This window comes from Solea senegalensis, linkage group LG15 (genome assembly GCF_019176455.1).
Source record: "Solea senegalensis isolate Sse05_10M linkage group LG15, IFAPA_SoseM_1, whole genome shotgun sequence".
Classification (NCBI taxonomy): domain Eukaryota; kingdom Metazoa; phylum Chordata; class Actinopteri; order Pleuronectiformes; family Soleidae; genus Solea; species Solea senegalensis.
Genome location: NC_058035.1, coordinates 20,870,026 through 20,896,576, shown reverse-complemented (window position 1 = coordinate 20,896,576; position 26,551 = coordinate 20,870,026). Strand labels below are relative to the sequence as shown.

Here is a 26,551-nt window from a genome sequence, read left to right as displayed (position 1 = left end):
TATGTTCTATATATTGTTTAAAAATAAAAGACTGTTCAATGGAAAAGTTTTTTCCTTTTTTTGTTTTTAAATAAAGACATTCAAAATACACATATTAGAGCTGTAATCATAATACCGTGGTTATCGTACCGTCAGAATCTCATACTGGCCCATGCCTAGCCATCACACAAACAATGCCAATCTGATGACTTATATTATCAAATTATCATACCAGTGTTCAAAATCTCACAATATCAAATACTCAAGATCGAAAGGATGAATTTATTATTAACTTGTGCTCCACGACATTTTTGACACAGGAAAACATAAAATCTTATAATCCTCCACTGCACAACAGCGCCCTCTGGTGGGGCACAGCCCTTAATGCAAAGACTCCGCTGCTGTTATTTTATGTTATTAATCTCTTATTGGACGCCTGGGGGAAAGTAAAAACAGTTGTAATGATGTTATAGGCATGAGGGGTGCTCAGACGTTCACCTGTGTTTGTTGAGTGAAATATTAAACTGAGGCATTTTCCCTGGTGCTTGAGAGAATTTGAACACATCTGTGAAGCCCATACACCACAGTAGCAACAAGTGTAGAGCGCTATTCTAACTAACAGTACCAGGAAATACAAAGACATAACAAACCCTGCAAGAACATGAACATACAAAAACCTGATGTTATATGAGAAGAGTTATGTTTCCTGTAATGAATAACGCATTCAATGTGAACAATTCAGCAAAAACAACAGCCAAGTGCAAAGTATCCTCAAAAACACACACCACCCAGTACACTCTGTATGTGTGTGTATGTGCATGTGTGTGTGTTCTTATGGCATAAACACCAGTGTACTATTATGATCTACCCGGAAACTACATGGAAATATTAAGGCGGGATGAACTGGGAAGAGAACCAATCAGAAGAGAGGAATAATAAGAAGATCCAATCTCTTTGCGTCGCTCAATTTAAAATATAGTTCAAACTGAAACAAACCACCTTATTTTGGATTTTAAATAAAAATACCAATTGACATGCTGTCCAAGTGTAATATTTCACAGTCCTAAAATTTTAACAAACATGTGTAAATCTAAATAATAAGTTATTGATAGATTGGATGAAAGAGAAACATTTAAATAATACAAACTTTTTAGTCATGAGACTACAACTAAAATTAAATAAAAAAAATAAAAGTTCATCTTGTGTTGGTACAGAAGATGGATGTTATCAACGTCTGAGAGCAACTTGATAACGGGCCAACATAAAATGTGGGAGAGGTACGTGATGTGTGCTTGTGTGATTTCTGTATTGTTTAGCATTGTCATTATGCTAATATGGAGATTATCATGCTTAAATTGACAAGCTGTACATGTTTATTTTATAGAGGGCAAGTCTCCCTGTGTTTCACATGCTGATGGGAGTTTTCTTTCACTTGCCTTGTGTCAGAAATAAACGGAGACTACCTCCAAAAGATATTCATCGTACGCAGAGCACAAAACTACACCAGTTTCACACGGAAACACACCAAACCAACAGTTACTAAAAACACACACAAAAACAGATTTTGCACGGGCACTGCACTAGTAGGTTTTAATTTTAACAACAACGATTATTAAACAATATATATTTTTACGGCCCAGGTTAAATAGGCAGCCCATATGGAGAGCATTATTATTATAATTATCATAATTATTATTATTATCGTTATTATAATTATTATTATTGTTATATACTAGAAGGAGAAGAAGAAGAAGCTTTATTATCGTTGTACAAGAATACAACGCAATTCCATGCATGCATCTCTTGTGTGTGCGCGCATGTGTGTGTGTGTGTGTGTGTGTGCGCGTGTGTGTGTTCAGATCCACTCTAGCTGTCCTGAAGGCCTCCCTCTCACCTGACCTCGGTGCTAAATCCCTGGCCTGACATATCGACATATCGATGGTTTTGCACAACATGAGAGTATATCTCCAAAACAATATTTTAACCCAGCCTTAGGATTTAGATACAGTATAAAACAAATGTTGAAAACATTATATCGTACTGCACAAGCAACATTATGTGTAAATTACATAAATAGTTAACAATCAGTCTATTAAATAAATAAAAATCGGCCACTAATGGCAGATTTTTAAAAAGATAAAAGCCATACATCCGCCTGAATAGTCATCTCACCTGTTATTCAGTCCACCTCTACTTGGGTAGCTTGTTTGGCATATTATGTTAATCAGCTATTAACTTAGTTTCACCGTTATCAGGATAAGAAAGAACAAGTTCACGTCAAACCTTTGTGTAGTGTATGTATTTCATTCCTGATTGCACTCAATGACTCTCTTTTTCCCCCGCTGTCACACCTTCAGTGGTTCAGCTGCAGCGTTTAAACCCGAGCAGCTGAACCACAGTGACAGTCATTATAACAGCATTATTATGTCAGCCATGAATTATGGGCTGGACTACAATGATGTGTAAAGCACTATTCATCACTTCCTACCCTTGTAAGCACACACACACACACACACACACACACAAGTAAATGTGAATTGAAACTGGACAATAATGTAATAATACAGTATTAAATATGATGGGACAGGAAGTGATGACAAGGAAGTACAATATTGATTGCCATAAAAGATTAAAATAAATGTTGAAAGGGTTTAAAGATAATACTAATGAATGTCAAGGATAAAGATAAGATGGATTGTTACAGAAATAAATACATAAGTAAGTAAATAAATAAATACTGTAAAAAGGAACGCCATTCTACAAAAAGCTAGAAGACGTCACTGATTCTGCGAGGCTCAAATGCTCAAGAAGGTTGTTCCAAAGTCAAGGGGTCCTGATGGCAAAGGATCAGTCTCCTTGACACACATTGAAAGTCGCCTTAGGTACGTACATTTGTTTTAGAAGATGAAACATGTCGTACTTAAGCTTTGCTACTGTGTTTTTGAAAGATTAACTACAGCATTAGTCTCAGTTAAAAGTTTATCCTCTTCCCACATTATAACATTTACAAAATAGTGGCTGAGAACATGTGAAAACAATTACAGCTGTGGAGAAAGGAATAATAAAGGAAGAAGAACACTGTTTCTCTCCAGTGTTCTGTTCGGGTTTTTTTTTTTTAGGTGTGTCTAAAAATTGGTGCAAACGTTGATTCTCTACATGTTTGTTAAACAAGTGGTTTGAAACTGGAGCATTAACGTTAATATTGTGTACAAACAATGGAGCAGTGCATAAGAAGGAGAGGACAGAACTCCTGCAGCCACACAGACACACTTTAGTGGGGACCAATGTGGGTGAATGTCACTTCTTTACATCTGTTGTACAGGACGTTTGATCACGGTATGTTTACATTAACATTCTGTAGAAACACTGATAAACAGTGACGTTCACAGACTTCGGTCCCCACTGAAGCACATAAGTCTGTAGCAGGGTCCTGAACGGGCCCATTATTTACAACCTACACCCACCCGTGAAGCTCTGTAACAGAACCGACCCGTTAATCGTCACTATGTCAACTGTAATACCGCGCCCGCCCCCCAACCGGACCCGTAATTATGGTTAAATACACACATTGTTGGCCAATTAACCACGGTCAACAATAAAGAACTAAAAATAAAATGTGCACTCTCCAAATACGAGAGATCAAAAGACATAATGAAAACAAAAAAAGCACAATATTCCACATTCATTCCACATAGCAATGCAGTGGAGCCATGCAGTGAGTCTTTTTTTCCCCATCATAGATGACGGCGGCATCTGACTTTCAAAATAAAAGCAATTTTGGCTTGATGGGAGTGATTTATTTAATAACGCACATCTTGAAATTAGTTTTATTATGAAAAACAAATATATTTGTGACCACCCGCAGCCCACCCACATAGCCGTGTTGTGAGTCACTCGCCGGGTACGTGACCCGGTGCAGGACTCTGGTCTGTGTGTGTCTGTGTGTGTCTGTGTGTGTGTGTGTGTGTGTGTGTGTGTGAGTGTGTGAGTGTGTTTGGATCCTCGACACACTGACGATGTTGCTGAATTTAACATGACTTGAAATGTAACTTAATCATTCCAATTTGGCAAGGTGGTTAGTTACATATTATCCTGTGGGGTGACATATCTATCTATCTATCAATCTATCAATCTATCTATCTATCTATCTATCTATCTATCTATCTATCCATTTTACTTTCTTCCCGGTGTTGTGATTTATTACACCCTATGGTTAAAAACAATTAGTCTGCTGTGTTGTGACATATTGAGGAAGACCCTGAACACTGCAGCTGTTCCACAATCACTCCACAATCCTCAAAGGCAGAATCAATGAGCGACTGGATGGATCTAAAACCTGGTCCCAGAGTGAGATCAGCTGCATTTCCCTGAACAATGTACAGGTTCAATTAAAGTGATGAGGCACTTACTGCTGCTGGATGTGTTGCTGGATGTAATGTGGTCGCACATGCTGAGGGTACGGCTTGACAGTGAGTTTCATGTTGCTGGCCGGTGAGGGCGCAGAAGCGTAGCCGCTGGGAGGCACTTGCTGAGGTATGGGCCGCTGGGGCACCACATTGTATCCATTATTATTGTGAGCAGTGGTGGGTTCATTCCCCGGTGGTGCAGGAAAGGGCTGCGTGGATGCCGTCTTCTGTTCACATGCCTTCCCTTTAGAGCCAGGCTTACAGACACAGAGCTGAGGCCTGAGGCACATTCCTCCATTCTGGCACTGAGGGCTGCAGTTGGCTATAACACCACAGCCAGACAGAGGAGAGAGAAGAGGAGACACATTGGATAATGAGTGACAATGAGGTGATACACACAAAATTGTGATGCAGTCATATGTACAAACGAGTGCTGTCAAACGACTAAAATATTTAATCATGATTAATCGCACATTTGTATCTATTCTAAATGTTCCTTGGTTTCTTTTTGTCCCATTGTTTTTTCTCATTTTAATGCTTTTAACAACATAGAAAAGTGGACCGGCTTCCTTTATTGAGACAATATCTCTGTCACGCTGCATATTTGGAGTTCTTCCTCTTATTGTGAGAGCCGCACAATAATAAGAGAGGCTGTGTATCACCTGCAGTGTGTGAATAAAGCGCTGTTCTTCAACGCAGACGGAGTCCCGTGGTTTAATGTGTTGTTGCCGTAACGAGCTAATCCGAGCTAATCCGAGCTAATCCGAGCTAAAGGAGCTAGTGGTCTTCTGAGGTCTCCTTAGTACGGTTGGGGGGGTCTGCCAGCTTGGTTGGTAACACTGCATACATCATTACTTCGATGTGGGGAGTACGTCGAGAAATGATCCAGGCTGCGTTGGATACGGAGAGCCCATCCAGTGTGGTGTTGTAGTTTTTCTAACGTTACCCAAAAAGAACGTTAATCTTGCGATTAAAAAGATTGTTGTTCAAATGTTCACCAAATTCAATCATCCCCAGCTGCTGCTGCTATGTCTGCTGCTTTATCTCACCATGAGACAGCATTGTCTGACTTAACTGCTCACTCCGCTGCACCAAAGTCTATAGAGAAACTCTGATTTTACGTTTGTTGATCCACTGCAGCCGAAGTTCAACAGTGTTATTTTGTAACTTTTTAGTGATGAAAACACTTCAGATTAATATCAGCGACACAGATTTACGAAAAAGAAGGCAACAGTAGACCAGCAGCTACTGACCTAAAAACACTGACTTTGTCTATGGACTTTGGTAAGCGAGATTACGAAGCAGACCTCGGATTCAAACCCTGACCGTGTCATACCAAATATCCACCAAGAATTTGGTGGATTCAAACTACAAAATGATAGTAGAGCATTATGTGTGTGTGTGTGTGTTCTTCTACTGTGCAGGAGTAAAAACCCTGTAATTACACAAAGCTCTGTTGTCCCCAGGGAGATGATGATAGGGGCCTCCATTTATCAACTACAAAGGTTGCCTCACAGACAGCAAACAGCCGTTTCCATTATAACACACACACACACACACACACACACACGTGCATGCTTGCACAGAAACAACATATTGGTGGAGTACTTTGATGAATCCATCCAAATTTATCAAGAAGAAGAAACAAGAAACAACACTGTGCCTACGTGTTGTATTTTTCCTCCATTTAAACTTTATACACTTAAAATGAACTAAATTATAAGCGCACAATCATGTGACTTATATACCGGTAGTAAAAGTTATACCGGTATATTTTTGAAAGAGATATGTAGTTAAGACAATATCGCCATACCGGTATACAATATATTATTTTTATGTTGCCTTGCGAACACTATTTAATAAAGTCGAGCGCTTCTCTCTGAGCTTACAAGCCCTGTTCAGCTGCTCAGCCACGCCCCTTACATGTATGTGCGAACGAAAACGTGGCGGACACGGCGCAGGTGGAGAGTGAGCGGTTTGGTGGCTAAGAAAAAGAATAATGGTGCTGTTATTCTCCTAAATAAAATGTGTACTTTTAATCCGGTACATTTTTCTTAACCATCTTCGTTACTCGTTAATACAAAATAAAAGTTGAGCTGGTGACGTCATGCCTGTTTGTTGTTGCTAGTCTTTAGCGGCACCAGCTGTTAGCCGCTCGGCTGTTAGCCACAGATTTTGGCTCCAAGCGGACTTAAAACACACCAGCGGCTCGTTGTTTACCGTGTCCGACACCGAGGCTCTGGTCTCCGGGTTTCTGGTCTCCTGTCTCCGGGTTTCTGTTGTACACTCCGGGCGCCGGGTTTCAGCTGTCAGCTGAGCGGCCAACCGGTGAGCTAGCGAGCTAACCCGTTTTGTTCTAAATAGCGTTATGATATCGCATATCGCCATTCGAACAAAAAATATCGCGATATCAGTTTTGGTCCGTATCGCCCAGCCCTAATGTGACTATGGACATCCTGCCTCCTCTGAAGAGATTCAAAAGTTCAACAATATTCTACATCTTAACATGTATTTAACTCAATGTTACCTTTAAACTTACTTTCAGTACATTTGAACATGTACAGTATTTTGAGTCTATGTCTTTTTCTAGTTGACTCTGTTTCAGTACAAGAAGGGGGACGTTTTGCTTGAGCCAGCCGATCAGTCATCAGTCACTTACTTTTCCGTACATTAATCATTTTCATAAATCTCTGAGCCACTAATTAGATGAATAAGCACAGCGGAGAGGTGACACACCCTTAGAGACCACAGGGAGAAGAAGAGGGAGGGGCCTCTTCTCTCCGGCTGCCTAAACACACACACACACAGTCCGGTTTCCATGACTTCAGAGGACATTTCATTGACATATTCTTTTCTGGAGAATTACTCTAACCTTAACCATAATCACTACTGGCTTAATCCTAACCTTAACCTAAATGTCTTCACCATAAAATGTATTCATTTACATTATGATGTCCCTATAATGTCACAATGTAAGTGAGTGAAATACACATTGTTTCCTTCCTGGAGACGTACAATAAACATTTTAATTTTTTTAAACTATTCCCAGTCCTGCACTTTCAAGAAGGAATGGTAAAAAAAATACTTATATCAGTTTGAATAGCACATATGGGTCACATGGTGGAATAGCACAGTGAGAGTGTGTGTGTTCTGTGATGGACTGACAACCTGTCCAGGGTCTCACCCTCCAGCAGCCCTACGACCCTCATGTGGAGGATACAGTGGTAGACAACTAATGAATGAATGAATGAATACCATCAGACAGTCAGTCTTACATATTCGTAAGTATGACTCAAACGTGTCATATTAGACCTTTTTCACAACAGATATTTGTCAACATGAGTGAAAACATGTTACCAATGGCATTAATGCTATTGTTCTATTGCTAAGTGTACGCGATGTCACACTAAATACATATGTCCTGTATATTCTGGTTGTTTTCACGCATGGACTTCATAGCTTTACTGTGTTTGCTTACAAATGCTGCACCTACTTTTTGGAGAGTACTGTAACTAAGGGGCTGTCCACACGAAAGCGAGTCTCGGCGAATCCGCTTGAGTTTTTTATTGTATTGCGTTTTTCTCCACACATTAGAGCCATTTTGAGAGGGTTAACCATTTAACACCTAAGCCTCAAAATGTCCATCTGGACTTTTTTTTTTTTTGCTTCTTTTAACCATAACCATAAAAGTTAAACCATAAAATGTCCTGTGAGTTAAGTGCTTTTGCCCATTTTTGCAGAATAACTTTCAACATCTGGCAGTTCTTTACAATTTACTGAATGTTAAAATAGTGTGTTAACAATTTAAAACGAAGAAAGACACTGTAGTTTTTACATGAACACATGAATGACTTTGCATGTTCAATTTGAAATTCAAACAGTATAAAACATATTTAAAGGAACATTTGTTTGAGTTTTTGTCTCAATGTGCAAAAACGGGCCAAAAAATGGAAACTATGTACAAGCATTTTTCCAACTCTCTCCTCTCGGGTGACAAAGACGCTAATTCGCCGGCTTCCTGCAACAGCGCGAGTGAAATTATTCAATTATTATTATTATTATTATTATTATTATTATTATTATTATTAATAACCACTTCTCAGAAACCGTTTTTACTGTAGTTGCAATTACGGGAATGTAAAGTATGCTTTCTGTCGTCTGTGATATGCTCTGCGTTAAAGGGTTAAAAAAGAGTCCCAGAGTGGCATAGTCTCAAAACGTCACCCTTAGTTTTGAGAAAACTATGACATCAAAAGTCCCACCTCTCTCTCATGCTTGCATTCACTGGAGATTGTTTGCTCTGTTCTGGCCTGTTGTATTTTTTTTTCTTAGTTGCTCTTCTCCATTCTGCATGTGGATAAGGCCTTAAGTGGATAAAACTACTTAGCTCATACCCCCGAGGCATGACTTTAAAGTTGAAATAGCATAGAATTGTTCACATTTCAGGACGCTGACTGCAGAGCGACGTCAGCGTCCCAGCAGCATCTACTTTCAACACGTATTATCAGTTGAGTTACACCCCTCCCCCATGGAGCGATTACCTCAAAAAGTGACATCACTGTTGTTGTTGAGCTGAGTTATGTTAACATTTTTGAAAACAAGCACACAGCTCATTTTCCACTTTGCTCTGAAGTTTTCCTGCTTTCTTTTCCGACCAGCGTAAAAACTTTTCCCAGCCTCCTGGCTACGGCCAGGAACAGAGGCTGCCATCTGTTCTGTGAATAGTTTTCTCTCTGCCTCACTCCCTCGCTGACTGAAGTCAGCTACATAAGAGCTATGTCCTGTGACAAGGATGACAGACTAAGTGATTATAATTTACTTGTTAGCTGGGGACAGGAAAGAGATCAGTCATGCTGATGTCCTTGCCCTTTTGATCAAACCATGCTCGAGAGCCCCCACACCCACGTCTCCCAGTGGTCTGTGCGATGATGAAAATATCTTGTGTGTGTGTGTGTGTGTGTGTGTGTGTGAGAGAGAGAGAGCGAGCGAGCATGTGGCTGTGTTCATGTGGTAGGGAAGCATAATGATTTTCTTTGTGTCACTGCCTCCATGCCTTTAAATTCCAAAGTGAGGAGAAGAAAATTGCTCGGGCCTTATGGGTAAGTGCAACAGTCTGTCTAACCTTGCATGAGGCTGGGACAGATGTTCACTGAATTCAGAAGCAGGTACTGGCTGGAGGACATGACATTGATATACTGTATTTGTGGGGTATTGAATTCCACATTATCTGAGTCACGGCTGGGCCTTGGAGCTCAGATCAACTCTGATAAAAGTGTCTGCTGAGAATCTTCTGCTCGCACTAATCCTCTGGGTGGGAGATACACACATCTCTCCCCCGGCCAGGAATGACGCCATAGAAACTCTGTCATGTTACAACATTCTAGAGGTTCTGAATAATGCAGTAGATCCACTTGGACTTGTCTCCAGTGATGTATTCATCACAAGGTAAGCGATCACTTACGCTTACACTGATTCAGTAACTCGGTGGATGTTGTCTGACACATGCTCAGGACTCTCCAGGGCAAAATCATCCTGATTAATCCCATATGTCCCGCCTACAGTCTTCTGTGTTACTGTCACCTTCAAGTTCCCTGAAGGGAAACTCTGTTTTAAGCCTGCTCATAATTGCTTTTAGTGATATAATCTGTATTTGTATCAGAGCCTGTCTGACTGATACCCGGGCTTTGCATATTGGCCAATACTCGATACCGATTTGACTGTTGTTGAATTAATAAACTGAAGACTTTAGAAAACTTTACTTTCCTAACTTAATAAAACAAAATGTAACAAATTAACACATACATATAAATGAACTGAATTGTTATTTATTAAAATAAATAATTGTGGACAAGGGAAAATGTACAGTGTGAGGACAAGTATTTGGTCAAAATACTTCTGGCTGCGACCAAGAAGGCAGTCACAAGGAAATGGTGTAGTGAAGGTTCTCCCACTCTGAGGAACTGGTGGGACACAGTCGATGAAAAGACTCCCACATAAATACTGAGACCCCAACAAACAGAATTCAACACTAAATGGGACAAATGGACAACGTATAAATCTCAATGCAGAGACGCCACTGGAGACTCTGAATGAAGTTAAAAACATTGTAATACCACAACAAAAGGCATGTATCCCTCTGACACTGCTGTTTCTTTTTTTGTTTTTGTTATTTTTCCTTAAACATAAATAAAGAATGAGTTCTAAAAAAATAATAATAATTGTTGTGCACCAGCAGCAACTTCTCAAACTAAACAGGAATCGACCTCATTTCTAAACATGTTATTCAAACATGAAAATCTAAATCCAATATAAAGTTCTGCAGCTGAAAGTGATAATAAATAAATAACTTAACTAACTGCCAGGTCGAAACTTATTCAGTTTATAATAGTGAACAGCTGTACTGTACACCGGTGAAGATGAGGAGGCTGGGATTGAGTCCATCTAATCTTCATTGGCTTCACACGTTTCTCTACTTCCCCAACTTAATCTCATTTTGGCAGACAGCTATGGAGGTCAAACTTAACCCTGCACTATGTCTCCTGAAGTAGGAAGAAAGCTCAGAGGTTAGAGGTCGCGCCCTTTACTGCCAAGAGAGTCATACTGAGACACTGGGCAGGAGGAAGCAACCCAACCTACATGGTTCAACCAGAGACAGCTTCATATGAATGACTAATATATGGAATAAATGCTAAATTGGACATGTGTATGGAAATCCAATACCCCTCTCCCCTTTTTTTATTGACTTTCTTTATTAGAAGCCATTTCAAGACAACACAGCGGTGCAATGTGACAAAAAACTTCCATTCCTCCAATTTTTCATAATTTCAGAGCAATACTTGTGGACATGCAACAGTATAGCAATAGTATTTGTAGTACATCCACAAATAAGGAAAAAATAAGCATAAATAATAAAATAAATAAAAAAAAATGGGTCAAAAGAGTCAATTAGGGAAGGTGGGGTTCTGATTCCGAATAAAATGTCTTATCTGAAAGAAACTAAATAGGTGGGAAATCCACTGTAAATGTTGTGAACACAACAAACAGAGCAGTATTTCTACCGACCGAATAAACAGGAGCACGCTGAGCTCGCAAGGACTCTTTCTCTGGAGGGGTTAGTGACGGAGGACGGTTAGTGACAGAGGACGGTTAGTGACGGAGGACGGTTAGTGACGACAGGCCAGTAAGAGCCAGCTAATACGGAAATTCAAATGTAATGGGAGGTGTTTAGCCAGAGAAGGCAGTACCCATCTTTAACACAAAATCATCAGTCAGTCAGTCATCATCTAACCGCTTTATCCTCCACCAGAGGGTCGCGGGGGGGTGCTGTGCCAATCTCAGCTACATCGGGCGATAGGCGGGGTACACCCTGGACAGTTCGCCAGTCCATCGCAGGGCCACACACAGATAGAGACAAACAACCATTCACTCTCACACTCACTCCTATGGTCAATTTAGAGTGTCCACTTCACCTAATCCCCACATTGCATGTTTTTGGACTGTGGGAGGAAGCCGGAGTACCCGAAGAGAACCCACGCACACACGGGGAGAACATGCAAACTCCATGCAGAAAGGCCCTTGTTCCAACCGGGGCTCGAACCCGGGTCTTCTCGCTGCAAGGCGAGAGTGCTAACCACTACACCACCGTGTGTCTTAACACAAAATACGTAATTCAAATACTTTACACAAAACTACCAAGAGTTGGACCTGGAAAATACTTCCGAACACCCGAGTTTTTCCACTCGCTCTATGATGTTGCTCCATGTTTATGACTGAGGTTTGATGCAGCATGTGCTGCACTCACATAGAATTGAAGTGCATAGATAGGCATCATAATTTAACTACACGTAACAATATTTAAAAAAAATAAAAATAATAATAATTGAAAAATGTTTGGTAAATTGGCAGCAGCAGCCAGTATTTCGTCAGTGGACCACTTGTGTGATTGCAGAAGTGATGACATTAAACACATATTCGATTAAGTTTACCAGGATCTTTGAATGCATCTGGTTTGCTGCCCCTCTTAGCTCAACAAGCTGTGAACCCTGCATTACTTTTACTAGCTCTCGGCGTTATAATAGTCATATATTCGACAAACAGCCCCAGGTTGTGATCAGATCTGAGGACGAATTCAGGATTCAGACCTGAACATATATGTGCCTGTGACTGGATCTCTCAGGGTGGATATTAACCCTGGGCCTAATTGTCAACTACACTTTAAAAACCCTGCACTATCCCTTTATGATGATTGACAGCTAACAGTGATAGAATTAGAGAATGGCAGCAGAAATTTCTGTGATTTCTGCTCCAGTAACCTCAGCTCTGTTGCTCCAGTGTCCGGCTGACAGTGCTGTCAACGGCCCGGCAGGAGAGGTACTCTGCAGCGCAGCAGGATTTCATAACCGAGCTCTGACCAAGAAACCAACCTTTTCTTTCTCTGACTGTGTGGTTTTTCACTTCCTCTGTAATGACCAAAGATATTAAAACACAAGGTCTTCAGTAAAACACGAGTCGCGTACAGGAGTGCGCTGCAGCTGACCTTAACTCGCACCACATGTGCAGAGTGAATCACGTCTACTGTTGGTAACAGCAGATATCGTGTAGCATCCAGGTGTGTGTTCAATCTCTGGCTCTGCTGTCATTTACACATTCAGTCACTGCCATTATGTATCCTCATGTAACAGGTTATTATTGGTTCAGAATTTCACTAAAACGTTGTTTTTGTTGTTGTTTTTGTGTACCCTGCAGAGGGTGGTGACATAATCGTGCACGTCAGGGGTGGGCAATTATTTTCCCCAAGGGACCCCATGAGAAACAAAAAAATATAGTTGAGGGCCGGGCCAAATTTGAATACATTTCAATTTAATTTTATCTCTTTTATGTAAAAACGCAAAAAATTGCATTGTTTTGGTGTAAATTTAGCAGCATACAAACACACAATAAACACAATATATCAAAAAACTACACTAAATAATGAATAATATTATACTATACTACTGTGGTGTAGTTCTGCACAGAGCCATGTCTTGTTGAAAACGCACCAGTCGGAATTAACTTTTCTTTTTTTAACGCGAGCCGACATTTTTAAGGGGCCAGGGGTAACTGGCTAGCGTCACCTGACAGATGCAGATACCTGCGTCCATACGCCAGGCTTTTCAAAATAAAAGCAACATAGTTGTATTGCATGCGCAGCATAAACACTTGTTCATCTGTGTTTATGACAGACATACCGACAGGCCGTAAAATGCCCGGGTCTGGTGTACGTGGATTGGTATGGGAGCGCACATGCTCTTTCCAGCGAGAATTGATCCAAGGCAGCTGGGGGTAATAAGTCCATTGTTTGTGGCAGTTTGACACAAAATGTTTTGTCATGTCTCTAATTTGGCTGCAGATGTGATAGAACCACTGCATTTCAGTTTAACTGTAGCTGCAGGGACATTTTGTGTGTGTGTTGGGAAAGTTTGAGTGGCCAGTGCTTGTGTAACAATATCCTTCGTCCGTCTACAGATGCTGACTGTCATTTTTGTGTGAAAACCAGAGACTGAGAAACCCTGAGTTTGCATCCTGGTCTTCCTTTTGTAAACCAGAAGACACCGCAGGTACAGGGTTATAACTTTGAGACTGGCTACACTCATCTTAGGCTTTACTGAAAAGCAAGGACAAGGAGAACAACCGCACGCTGCACATCTCATCAAAGAAAAAGTCTGTGAACAATGACATTGACTAGTTGTGAACAATACAACCTCACAGTAAGGTGACTCCCTCCATTGTTGAGAGATCGCCCTTGCTGTGCTTGTTACGTGAGGTTAGTGTGTGCATCATTCGGACACAATACCCGGAGACAGACCCATTTTAATTGACGTGACTCTCCCCTTTTGGCCTGTGTGACATTTACTGCACTTCCCTTTTACAACACCTGCATTCATCAGCCGTCCACCGACAGTGTTGTTGATGGATACAATAATAAGCTGGAATGAGCTTGGTCAGTGGGCAGCAATGTTGCCAGCCATTTCCCATCTTCAAACCCAAAACAACTGTCTTAAGGTTACATCTATGCTACTCTCATTTGGGTTTAACAGGTTGGTTTAGTGGTTAGCACTCTTGCCTTTGCAGCAAGAAGACCCGGGTTTGAGCCCCGGTTGGAACAAGGGCCTTTCTACAGCATGTTCTTCCTGTGTGTGTGTGTGGGTTTGTCCAGAGAAGGGGACTTGCATATATATGCATATATGTGTGCATATATATAAATATAAACTTTTTTTTCTTTTTATAAAGCTTTAATAAAATAAGTATACATTACAATGTATACAAGCATTTAAATGTAACAGCATTATAACTCTTCCTCTGGAAATTAAATGTTGCTAGGGTTTTAGGCACAATGAGCAGGTTAGTGCAAGGACAATGTGAGTTTTTCTAAAAACAAATAAAATATCACATCACAGCGTTAAGGGTCAAACTGAAATGTAATTTGAGAATTCAGTTTAGTTGAGTGGGAATGTATGATTTGTGAGACAAGGTTGACTGAGACTGATAGGACAGCACCAGAAGCCCAAGAGTCACTGCATGTGAATTGGTTTTAGTGATGATATTAATGGAAGGTTAAAATTAAAGAAACCAATGGCATGGTGCACAATCTGCCAGCAATTTTATTTTACTTGTTCGGATGTAAGTCTATCAAATTGCATAAAGTGGTGTTTTGATCTACGTCCTATTGTCACAGACGTAGATGTAGAGCGGGAGGTCACCTCCGACGCTAAAGAAAGCAATCCAATCCAAATGTCAAATTTAAACAGAAATATTTCACAAATTTGAGGTCAAATGTTTCAAAAAAGTATCTCAGTGCATAAGTTCTATGTTCTATTCAACATTTCTTATGTTTCTATTGAATCAAATTATACTGCTGTAAATATTGTTACTGAATTATAGCCCAGCCCTATAAAACTCATGCAGTAAGACAGTCGTAATGCAAGCACTGGCATTTGATCAACTGATATACATCTATTAAAACATGCCTCAGTAGATACGATCGGACGTGATCCTGACTCAAGATGGACACATTTTATGATTTAAGTTCATTACATCCAGTTCCAATGAAGGGAGCGGTGCATAGTTTGGCAGCTTTCTTTTAGGAAAACAAACTGTACAATTCTGGTATACAAAGACGTACTGTCTCAGAGATAGCCAGGATGTGTTCACATTTGGCACATCTCACAAAGCACTATTCTGCTACACAATTAAATAATCCGCCAACATCTGACTTCATTCAGTCTGGGGCAGAATGTGGAATGTCTCCTGGTCATTTCTCATGAGTCAGTGGGGTTTTATGTAGGTGAATCACATGCTGTCTTCTGTGGTTGCTAAAAAGAAAGCAAACACACAGAGACAAACAACCTGATATCACACTCACATTCACAGCTACGATCAATTTAGTGCCCAATTAAACTCTGCATGTTTTTGGACAGTGAGAGGACACTGGAGAAAAGCCACACACACTTGGGAAGAACATGAATACTCCACAGAGAAAGGCCTTTGGTCAAACTGGGATTCCAACCGGCAACCTTCTTCCTGTGAGGCAACAGTGCTAGCCACTGGACGCTCGTCCTAACCCTGACTTAAAAAAGTCAGGGTGGGCTTAAAATGTTGATGACAGAGCAGCACTGTTGAAGCAGTTTATGTTGTATGTGGTAGGGATTTTTTTAATGATAGTAAAAGCATAGTCCAATCTAGCTTAGTCTGTAGGCCTAACTATTGATTATTAACTGGGGTGATACTAAATCATGAATATGAAAACTGACATGTTTTTATGGTCTTGGTCTCGACTCGGTCTCGACTCAGACTTACTTCCTCAAAGACTCGGTCTTGACTCGGACTCGACTGTATTTGAAAACCAACAGAATCGGTCTCGACCCCGTCTCGAAGATTCGGACTTGGCATAGGCGGTCTCGTCCCCATCACTGGCCATTACCATCTCACATAAGCATGACAATATTCGTCCTGATCTGTTACGATCACTGAGCACTGAGATATACACGTCTGAACTTGTTAAATGGGGCTGAAACATGTTAGATGTAAATTGACGCCAAATCTGGAATTTTCTGAAATCTTCCAAATCAGTTCACAAAATATTCAGATTGATTCATCAAAACTATAGATGGGAAGTTTAAATCTATAACGGAAATATAAACGTACAGATAAACCCACACAGATGAAATTGATCCACTGCTGCCTTAATCATTGAGTTCAAATGTGTTTGAAATCCTTCATTTGGACATATCTAAATATCTAAAATCTAAACTGACCAAAGAAGACAGCAGAACAGCAGAAGCTTTAGTTTCAAGGTGTATACCAAACTACACCTTTTGTGTACTGTTAAACCCCTATTAATATAGAAGACCTTTTATACCAACAAGCAGCTGAGCTTAACCCACAAGCAGAAAGTCAGTTCTGGCTCCTGATTGGATATAATGTGCTACTTCTCCCACAGTCTGTCACTGAGGGAGCATCACTGCAGGCCTGAAAAAACCACTCCCACACACACACACACAAACACACACATACTTGTGAACAGTCTATATTGGACGGGTAAACATTGATGTCACTGTGACTGTGTATATTTGTGGGTGAGTGGAAAGGTCACCTTTGTTTCATGCTATGGAGGCTACACTTTATATATACACTATATATGAACTATGTCATCAGGGCTTCTCATTATTTAAACAATAATACACAATACGTCACCAGACCATTAGTAGGGTTGGTATCGACAAGTACTGGTAAGCCTTTCGACGAACGATGCTGCGATCAATATTTATGTTCCATTTATTCTAACTTCCCTGGCTTTTTACAATTAGCATTAACCAATTAGAATAAGCAGCCATGATTACATTTGATGTTGCACTACATTGCTCATTATCCAGTTATCATTGTAGTGGTTGGGCTTGCTTTCAAAAATTTTGTATAACTCAGCAACGGTAGCTGTAAGTTTATGGCACTTTTCCATTATATAGTTCTGGCAATACTTTGGTTTTTGTTGTTTTTTTGCTTTTCCATTAGTGAAAGTACCTGGTACTTTGGTTATTTTATGGTACGGACCAAAATGCTTCGATAGTACCCGGTATTGAAACATGCCAAGTTTCGGTACCTACAGAGTTAGCTGTAACGTTACACGTGGTTGTGGCGTGCAGGAAGAATACAATCCGGTTACGCCCACAGGCCGCGCTCGTGTGTGTCTGTGTTGTTAACTACACAAGTGTGTTGTGACGAAGGGGCTAAAAATGCTACCAAGGTTGAAAGTGTGGCTCCATTTCAACGCAATATTTGTAAAATAGATATCGCCACTAAGGCCGACAACAACAACAAAAACGCCAACTTAAGATATTAGTGTGTAGTTTTATGTTATGGCTATATACAGTAGCTACAGTAACTAAATGAAAAGCTAACTAATGATAGAAAATAAGTGATAAAGCTTAGCTTGTTAAAATCTATTGCATCGGCTGGTTAAACAGCTCACTGTTATGTTTATCTTGTCCTCACAGTGACCTCTGACCCTGATGTGAGGAAGAGAACTACACCAGTAGGTGTGAATCTGTTCAAACTGACAGAAAATGGGAAAATGAGTAAAGAACTTTCACAGATCTTGGGCTATGAGTCAGGTTAGTGAACTTTTGAGGCACTTTTACATACACAGTTTCATCAAGCTCCCAGTATACATGCGGAGGAGAAAACGATCAGTCATGTACTTCTGACTTTATAGGTGGCACTGTGTCGCTCTGTAAGCTAGTGGGTATTGAATCAGTTTCCTGTTGACCTTCACATCACAGAAAAACGAACGATAAAAGCGAACGGCAAGAAGGACGGTGTGATAGATCGTGCAGTGGTTTCGTACCTGCTGTGTATCACGTGTTAGAGATCGAGCTTGTGGTTGCTGTGTTGTCCGAAGAAAGAAGCTGCTGGACTACATGCAGGAGTAATTGGACTACGTTAGTCTTAGTTTGTTTTTAGTCTAATTAAAAACCAAATAGGAGTCTTTGTCCGACTATAATCGAACTTTTGACACGCATTTAAATGCACTGGGCTCGGGGGCTCAGGAATATCAGGAATTAATAACTGGCTTTCCCACAGATGGGAAAAGCTCTGAAATTAGGTTGTTTATCCCTTAAACAAAAAGTTAGCAAGTCATGAGCTAACTTTTGGACAAATGGACATGAGCTGAGAAGAATGTCTGCATCTCCTTCACTTGGAGACACGTGCTCTTCCCCATAGGATGGACATAATAACAGTCTTCTCACTGGGCCTCATTCATGGAATACATGCTAAGACAGATTTGATCTTAGCTCATGCATATGCACACACTTACAACTGCTGCAGGATTTACCAATACTTCCTGAACATTTTTATGTAAAGAACAAACTGCATTTGCATTTGCATGGAAACTGGTATACACGCGAGATGAGAAAGCCCAAGTGACTAGTGAGTACAGCATATGAAAGAGAAACATGCACAGTTAACTATGAAAACAGACAGGCGGCGAGGATGAGGTGTTGCCTGAATAAAGCACAGTCAACAATTATGTATGAGAAATGGGAAATTAACTCTACACACTAAGGAGCTACTTATGTCCTCAGAGTGTCTTTATTGTTTCTTAATTTGTGTCCAGTCTGTAATTAAATCTCAATCCAAGGCCAGTGCTCCACAAAGCAAACCCCACTGTAATTAGCAAGTAACTGGGGCCTTAGTATGTGCAGTGTTTCAGTGACTGCACAGTTTTTAATTAGTTTTGGAAGTGGTTTAGTGCTCTCTGATGTAGGTCATGTATGGTGCAGAAGGGAGAAGTGAGTACAGCAGCCTTTTATGAGTTAATGTGATATACATGTACAAGAAATTAGGCGAGCTGTCTAGTTCAGGCAGCTAACCCCAGTTGGTTCCACGGTTTTCTACAGTAAAAAAAAAACTGTAGTACATATGCCAGGCCTGTGCACAGCGCTAGATAAGCAACAGCAAATGCAAGTGCAAGAGAAAGGTGGGATTATGACATCATTATCCCAATATAAGTCACATATTAGTTGTCTACACAAAATTGCAAGAGTGGTGCTTTGAGATTTGATCACTCTGGGACAAGTTATACATTTCTTTTACCGCAAAATGCCATTTCTGTGTGGATAAAACGCTGATATGATTTAAACAAAAACAAAAAAGGATTCACCTACACTGTCCCTAAGGTCACCACACTGTAGATCCCACAGGAGTGATTGAATTTACCAGGGTCTTTGAATGCATCTCGTTAGCTGCTACCATAGCACAACGCACTATGAACTGTATTTAGAATTGAATTTGAATATTCTACAAATATTACCATTGAATAACATACAGTAGTTGCCAGCAAGGACAATTAAAGGCTCAAAATACAGCTTGTGTTGTTTTGTAAACTGCTTAATCTCTCACACCTAAATCCATAGAGATAATCCGCAATTCTAGCTCACTGAGACACAGGAGCTACTGCTGTCTTGTTTGCTAAGTGTGTGTCACTTGGGTAAATCTAAATAAAAGATTTCAAACACAAAAGGTAACAAACAGTCATGAAAAACATATTTGAACTTACTATTGGAGACAGAAGTGCATCAACAGCTCCTGTGTGGTGTGATTTAAAATCTGCGATTTTCTCTATGGAGTTTGGTGCAGATTGGTTTACAAAGCAACAACATTCATTTCACGTTTGAAAAGGGTCGTTTTGTGGTTACTTTCATCCCAAATTCATTTCACTAAGAATTAAGTTCATAGTTAACACAGTCGGGTTTCGATCACCTTCACAAAATATCTCTGGAGCTCAGCCAGACTGACCATTGGGTTCTTGGTCACCCCTCTCCACCAGGGCTCTTCTCCCTCACTGCTCAGTGTGGCAGCCTCAGCTCTAGGAAGAGTCCTGGTTGTTCCAAACCAAACTTCTTCCTTTAACAATTACAGACACAACTGTGGCTCCTGGAAACCAGCAGCAGCAGAAATGGTTTGCAGGCTTCCCCAGATCTGTGCCTCAAAACAGTCCTGTCTCACTGCTCTGCAGACAACTTTCAAGTCATCCTGGCCTGGTTTTTACTATTTTGCCTGTTAGCTGTGAGACTTTATATGGACAAAAGTGTCTTTCCAAGTCATGTCAAATCAAAAGATTTTACCACATATCTCTAACACCATCAAGAGATGACATCACAATTCCTGCGCAGGTGCAGCCGCTTCACCTGGGTTAAAAAATTCCCACGTTAGACTCTTGGACATGCCAATTTATTTAATTTTTATTGATAAATTAATTATTATTTTTATGCTATTGTCTGTAACTTTTTTATGCCTCGTCCTGTGTTTTTTAGCCCTAACCCTAACCTCACTCCTTCTGTGGGCCCTAACCCAAGTCGACTAAAGCAGCCTGAAAAACAATGGCTAACCCATGGCTGCCTGCACGGAAACAAGGACAAACTGATTTTAGCCACTTATATAGAACATATATAGAAATGGACTATATTAAGACATGAAATGAGCATGATCATCAGAGATAAAGGAATCATGTTACCCTCCTCCACCACCCACCCAATAATGCAGCGTGAAGCAGATCAACATTCCAGCAGCTGCTAAGTATCATAAATACTGAAAGACAGCAAACCTAAAAAAGCCTCACTACTCATCTCAAAAGCACCTCAACCAAAGGAGAAGAAAAATAAGAGTGTTTAAATGTAGACTCTCAGCAAAGATGGCTGAGGGAGAGCTATCACTGAAGTGTACAATCCAACCAGCACAATCTTGCATTGAAAAATGTGACTTCTACGAAGCGTGGGAAAGAAGCGAGCGGCGCAAAAGCCACACAATATGTACGCTGTGTGAAACCAAACTAAAATACTTTGTTAACACAATCAACATGGAGCATAAACAAACGGCTCCTGTTGCTCCCGATCAGCAAAAAACTGAGCAAATGATAACAAATCTTCCACAAAACTAAGAAAACATGAAGTTCTTTAAAAACTCTGTTGTCAATATGTCAATTTTGGTAAGTAAATACAATTGAATGATGATAATGATGGATCTTTCAATACATACAATAATGCATTAAGATGCAATTATATAATCACCTAAGAATCGTAAACATTGCCTTCAGAGCCTCTCGTTGGCAAGTGGCACTGACAATGTTAGTACTTGATACAACAACACTTGAACTGTCCTATGTGTTGGGTGCCTGGGACACTTGTTGTGATGTGTGCGTTGCTGTGTTAATACATTCATGTGTAGACAGTGTTTTGAAAAAAAAAACTTCAGTGTGCACTTACGTTTCGTGCAGCGCTGCGACCCCTGAGCTTTACTCCAGCCATGACAGCACTGTCCCCCACAGACATTCACCCTGTGGAGAGAAATCAAGCACAGACACATGAGAGGAGCTAACACACACACACACACTCAGGCATGAAATGAAACACAACATTCTCCTGCTCTATATCAAAGTTGAAAGCTGATTTGTACTCACAGGTCCCGACAGATCTACAGCCTACAACTTTCACTTTGCTCTGGCTCTTTTTCACGTTAGGACACATGTTATTTCAATTAGGCCGCACTCTTGATGACTAAGAGTTATCTCCTTTACTCGGATGCCAACATCAACTGTTTCTTCAGCTCACTGGAGGAATGCACTTATTGCAAAGCTGTCACTGGTCTTCACTTCTGATTCTTACAGGAGCCTGATTCTGAATATATGAGGGGTAAGATACAGGCCACGTCAGGTTTGATTTGAGGTCTTCAGCGCACAACTACGGTAGTTTACACTGATGTCCACTGGGTTCAGGGGGTTCGAGGCAAGTCCCAGCCGTCAGCATCTAAATGTTCCGCCACAGTTATCTGATGTTTTGGCCTCCACAAATCCTCACCGGATATTTTCCAGACTTGAATGCCGTTCCAAACACAGGGCTCATGAGATGTGGTTTGGCCTTGTGATATTTAATATGACTGGGAGGCAGGAATTTTCTGTGATACAGAAGTTACTGCGCTGAAGAGTGTTTATTGGGATAGTTGGGTTTGTTGAAGCCAAACTGAATCTGGCAACCACAGTTTTACTACAGAACTGTGATTTGGACAAAGGTCTTGACTGAGTCAGGCTGCTGGAAAGCTAGAACAACCTAGGAACTCACAACTCATCCGATTCAATTCAGTCTGGTTCACTAGACTGATATGAGTCACTGCTTCCTTCTCATTTAAAAATACTATGTACATAAATGACTTAAATGTAGTTGAAATGAAAGATTCCATCATTCATTTTACAAATCTCAAATTCTATGTCTTTGGTGCTTTACATCAGAATATTAAACTACTGTATGTTCATTCCAATACAAAATGCACAACACCTGTGTCAAGAACAGCCAACCACTGAATAAAACTATAACTTCAAGCCAAATATACAGTATAGCTGAATAATCAGTATAGCTGAAGTTTGAAAGCACATTTTTTACATTTATCTCTGGATAAGAAAATGCCATCAGATGAGTGAGTGCTGCATTTCAGAGTAATGACCCACCTTCTAATCTTTAGACAAAGTCGATAAAGGCACTCCAGTTATAATATATAACATATATATAAAAATATATCAATCATTTATTTATTCATGGTAATCCTCGGTTTTCTTGAAAAAAAAAACCTTTCACGATGTGAAGCTTATAAAAATTTGAGGTGAATTAGTCATTAATTAATAGCATCTTATGCTAAGTTGGTATTTTGGTAAGTGGGTGCACAAGTAATACTGTAACAGTAATTGTAATAAGCTGTAGCTAACGTCTGGAGGGGTGTCACCCATGACATGTCAGAGCCTTTTACAGAAGGATGCAAACAGCTTTTGTGAAGCCCATGGCCAAGTGGAAAGGGAACTGGGCTTGGAACCCAAAAGTCTCCTGCTTTGAACCCCCTGCCAGGTCAAAAGACTGTACCACTGAGCAAGGTACCCAAAATTCACTGCATAAGGCTTTCCAGTCCTGTTGGTGGAATGCTCTTCTTTTGGTCCGAAGGTACAACAAAGATGAGGACTATGGACTAACTATGGACACTTCTGTTAGGTGATGTGAGGTCCACCACGGCACACACACGGACAACCCAGCACCCAGAATACAGGACATACTATGTGCAGCCCATGTCCAAGTGGATAGGGACCTTGGCTTATAACTGGAGGGTTGTCAGTTCGAGACCTGACAGGCCATCCTCTACTAGGAACATTCTTAGAATTAAGGTTACTGGGCTTATAAGACAAGTGGAAAAGGGGCTAGTAGAAGTGAAAATGCAGAGAGGAATTTCAATAGGGGGATTAATAAAGTACATAATAAAAAAAAAAAATACTAATGGGGGCATGGTGAGAAATGAAACATTGATAATTCCACTCAAAAAAGAAAATTAATTTGTCTTTCAATTTCTTTCCTCCAATGAGTCTGTTTGATGTTAACAAACATGCCATAAACAACTAACCATGCACAACACAACAGAAGAAATCACCATAAAGAGCACTCTGGAGCAACTGTACAACTTCAGATATGCATTATAATGTCACATGGTGCCATGGTGAAGACTATGTGACCAAACTGCCCAAATACACCAGTAGAAGACAAAACTACTGCGCTCACCTGAGAGACATGTTTACATCACTGCCAATCAGAGCCAATACTGCATCATTTGATCAGTCATTTGAGCAGGGACTAAATTTACTGTCAGAGCCCTGAGACTGACACTAGATAATTCATTCATTCATCGGCAGGGGCATAGGGCAAAAGGTGGGGGTACACCCTGGACAGGTCGCAGGGCAAACACACAGAAGAACAACACACGGATATGACATGTAAACCCCACACAGGAAGGCCCTCGATCGGACTGTTTAGGGCTGGGTACTGGACTTTGGTTCTTTTGTGGTACTGACCAAATGCTTCAATACTACCCGGTATCGAAACAGGTCTTGTTTTTTCCGGTCCTGTTTTGGTACCTACAGAGTAAATCAATATCTGATTATGTTATTGTTATGTTTTGTGTTCTAATGTCAAATAGGGAGTAATAAGACACTGATTTTACCTCTGTACGTTTGTGTGAGATCCTTAGTGAAAATGACTGCATTGACTTAAAAAATGCCAAAACTGAAAAATAAAAACTAAGGATGGATGTGTATCATAATGTGTAATGTAATTTAATTTTTTAGAAATTCTATTATAAAACTGGTATTAAAAAAAAGTATCAATCAGGAACTGGTATCGAAATGAAGGTATTGGTACCGGTATTGAACATTTCTGATTGATACCCAGCCCTAGTTGCAAACCCTGGTCTTTTTGATGTAAGGCAACAGTGCTAGCCCCTACAGAGAAGAGTTGTGAAATGAAATCAGGGGAAAAGCACTGACACAATCATGCAGCTTCACCAGCACTGGTATGACCTGTATCATAGTACAGAACAGAGAGTATTTGTGTGGTCTTCTTCATATGCTGCTGAGAATTACTTCACCTCAGAGTTGCCGGAATGTTTACAATGTGAGTCATCCATGTTTGCTCATATAATTAGGACATTTATTGCCATGATGTTTTACTGCAAACCACCACACTTTCTGCTATGACACACAATATGCGTCAAGGAAAGCCCAAGAGGGCCATAAACCACTGATTAACACTACTATCCTTACATGGTGCATAATGAGCAGAGCTGCAAGCCCCATCTTGTGAGGATATAAATACGTAACTTGAGCAACTGAAACACACAATTTTGTGCCATGAGAACAAGTTATTTATGCACAAAAACACAAATACTGTACACACCTGATCTTTTCAGCCTGCTGTAACCCGGTAATGAGATAAGAGTGTTGCGCCGGGTTGACAGCGGTTCACAGCCACAACAGTATTTACTAAAATGACATGTCATACTAATCGCACATCAAAATGTTCTAGTAACAGAGCAGCTGAGGCCGATCTGCTGGACCACACACAGCCTGGTGACCTCGTGTTGTTCTGCTGCATTTTCACTCTACTGCAGTTCACACACCCACATCAACCAGGACTCCTGCTTTGTGTTCACACAGAGCTGTTTTCAGTCTGAATGTCCACTGAGACAGAAACTTCCCACACTGATCACTAACTGCTCGAGTGAAAGGCAGAGATGGCTCTATGCTACTATTTCTTCTCGAGCACCTAGTGATACCAATATCAGCCTGGTAGTACAGTCATTTTTTAACAACACTGTTAAAAAACATTGATGCAGATGTATTAACCAACTAAGCATAAACAGCCATTTCAGAAACATAATCCTCCAACTGTAAACAATGTAACAGAAACAAACAGACCATAATTATTATAGTCTGCTTGATGAAACTTGCTTGATTTTTGAATCAAAGTGGATTATGAGTTCTTCTTTTTCCAACATCCTACCTAGTGATTTTGACCAGCGTGTCGTGAGTATTGTATCATCTCATCTGTAATCAAAGGGGGGAAAATGGTTTTTCACAAAACTAAAAATGTACAATAACTCCACATCCATATGACTGTTATTCATGATGATGAATAGACACATTTGATGTTAAGTATTAGTCTTTAAAGGGTGTAGTCCCCTCCCACTTTTACGAAGTGTGAAAAACGGCTGAAAATGCCTCTGTACACAATTGGATAGACCTACAACCACTCAGCCCTATGATCCAGATGACGAATGCAGAGTCATGGAAAACGTGTCAGCAAACGTGCTTGTTGTAGTTTTCTAGGAGCGATGGCTATCTAGTAATGGCGTCTAACAACTGTAGCCCGGGGGAGCTCCGTGGAGCAAGTCGCTTGGAATGAAAGCAACAGCCGAATCAAAGGACAGCAGCCATGTTGGAAAGCTGTTGGACATCACTTCACTGTGTTTACATTCATGTATACATATATATATATACATATAGAGATATACATATACTGTATATATATATATATATATGTACATGAATATACATTCACTCTAGCACGTCAGGGGAAAAACTACTTTCTGATAGGTTTCCTTTTTTAAGAGATTGCGTCATTGGCCAAAACGGCGTCCTTGCCAGACGTGTCTTCAGAGCGAAGCTAAATCGTTGTCTCGCTCTGTCGGGTTCAGCCAGGCTAAAGTGAAGGCCCAGTGAAATCAAACACACCAGTATTAAATGTTGGTGTCACATGGAGGTATAAAAA

General features: G+C 40.4%; 1 protein-coding gene across 1 annotated transcript in view; it reads right to left on the bottom strand.

The window, feature by feature from the left end:
• LOC122782114 (latent-transforming growth factor beta-binding protein 1-like) overlaps positions 1-26,551 on the bottom strand; it is a 92,129-nt gene that overhangs the window by 63,473 nt on the left and 2,105 nt on the right. Inside the window, exons 2-3 of the mRNA XM_044046325.1 lie at positions 21,683-21,753; positions 4,389-4,707 (exon numbers count right to left, since the gene is read on the bottom strand). Of these exons, the coding sequence (XP_043902260.1) occupies positions 4,389-4,707; positions 21,683-21,753 (390 nt within the window). The remainder of the gene's footprint in view (positions 1-4,388; positions 4,708-21,682; positions 21,754-26,551) is intronic.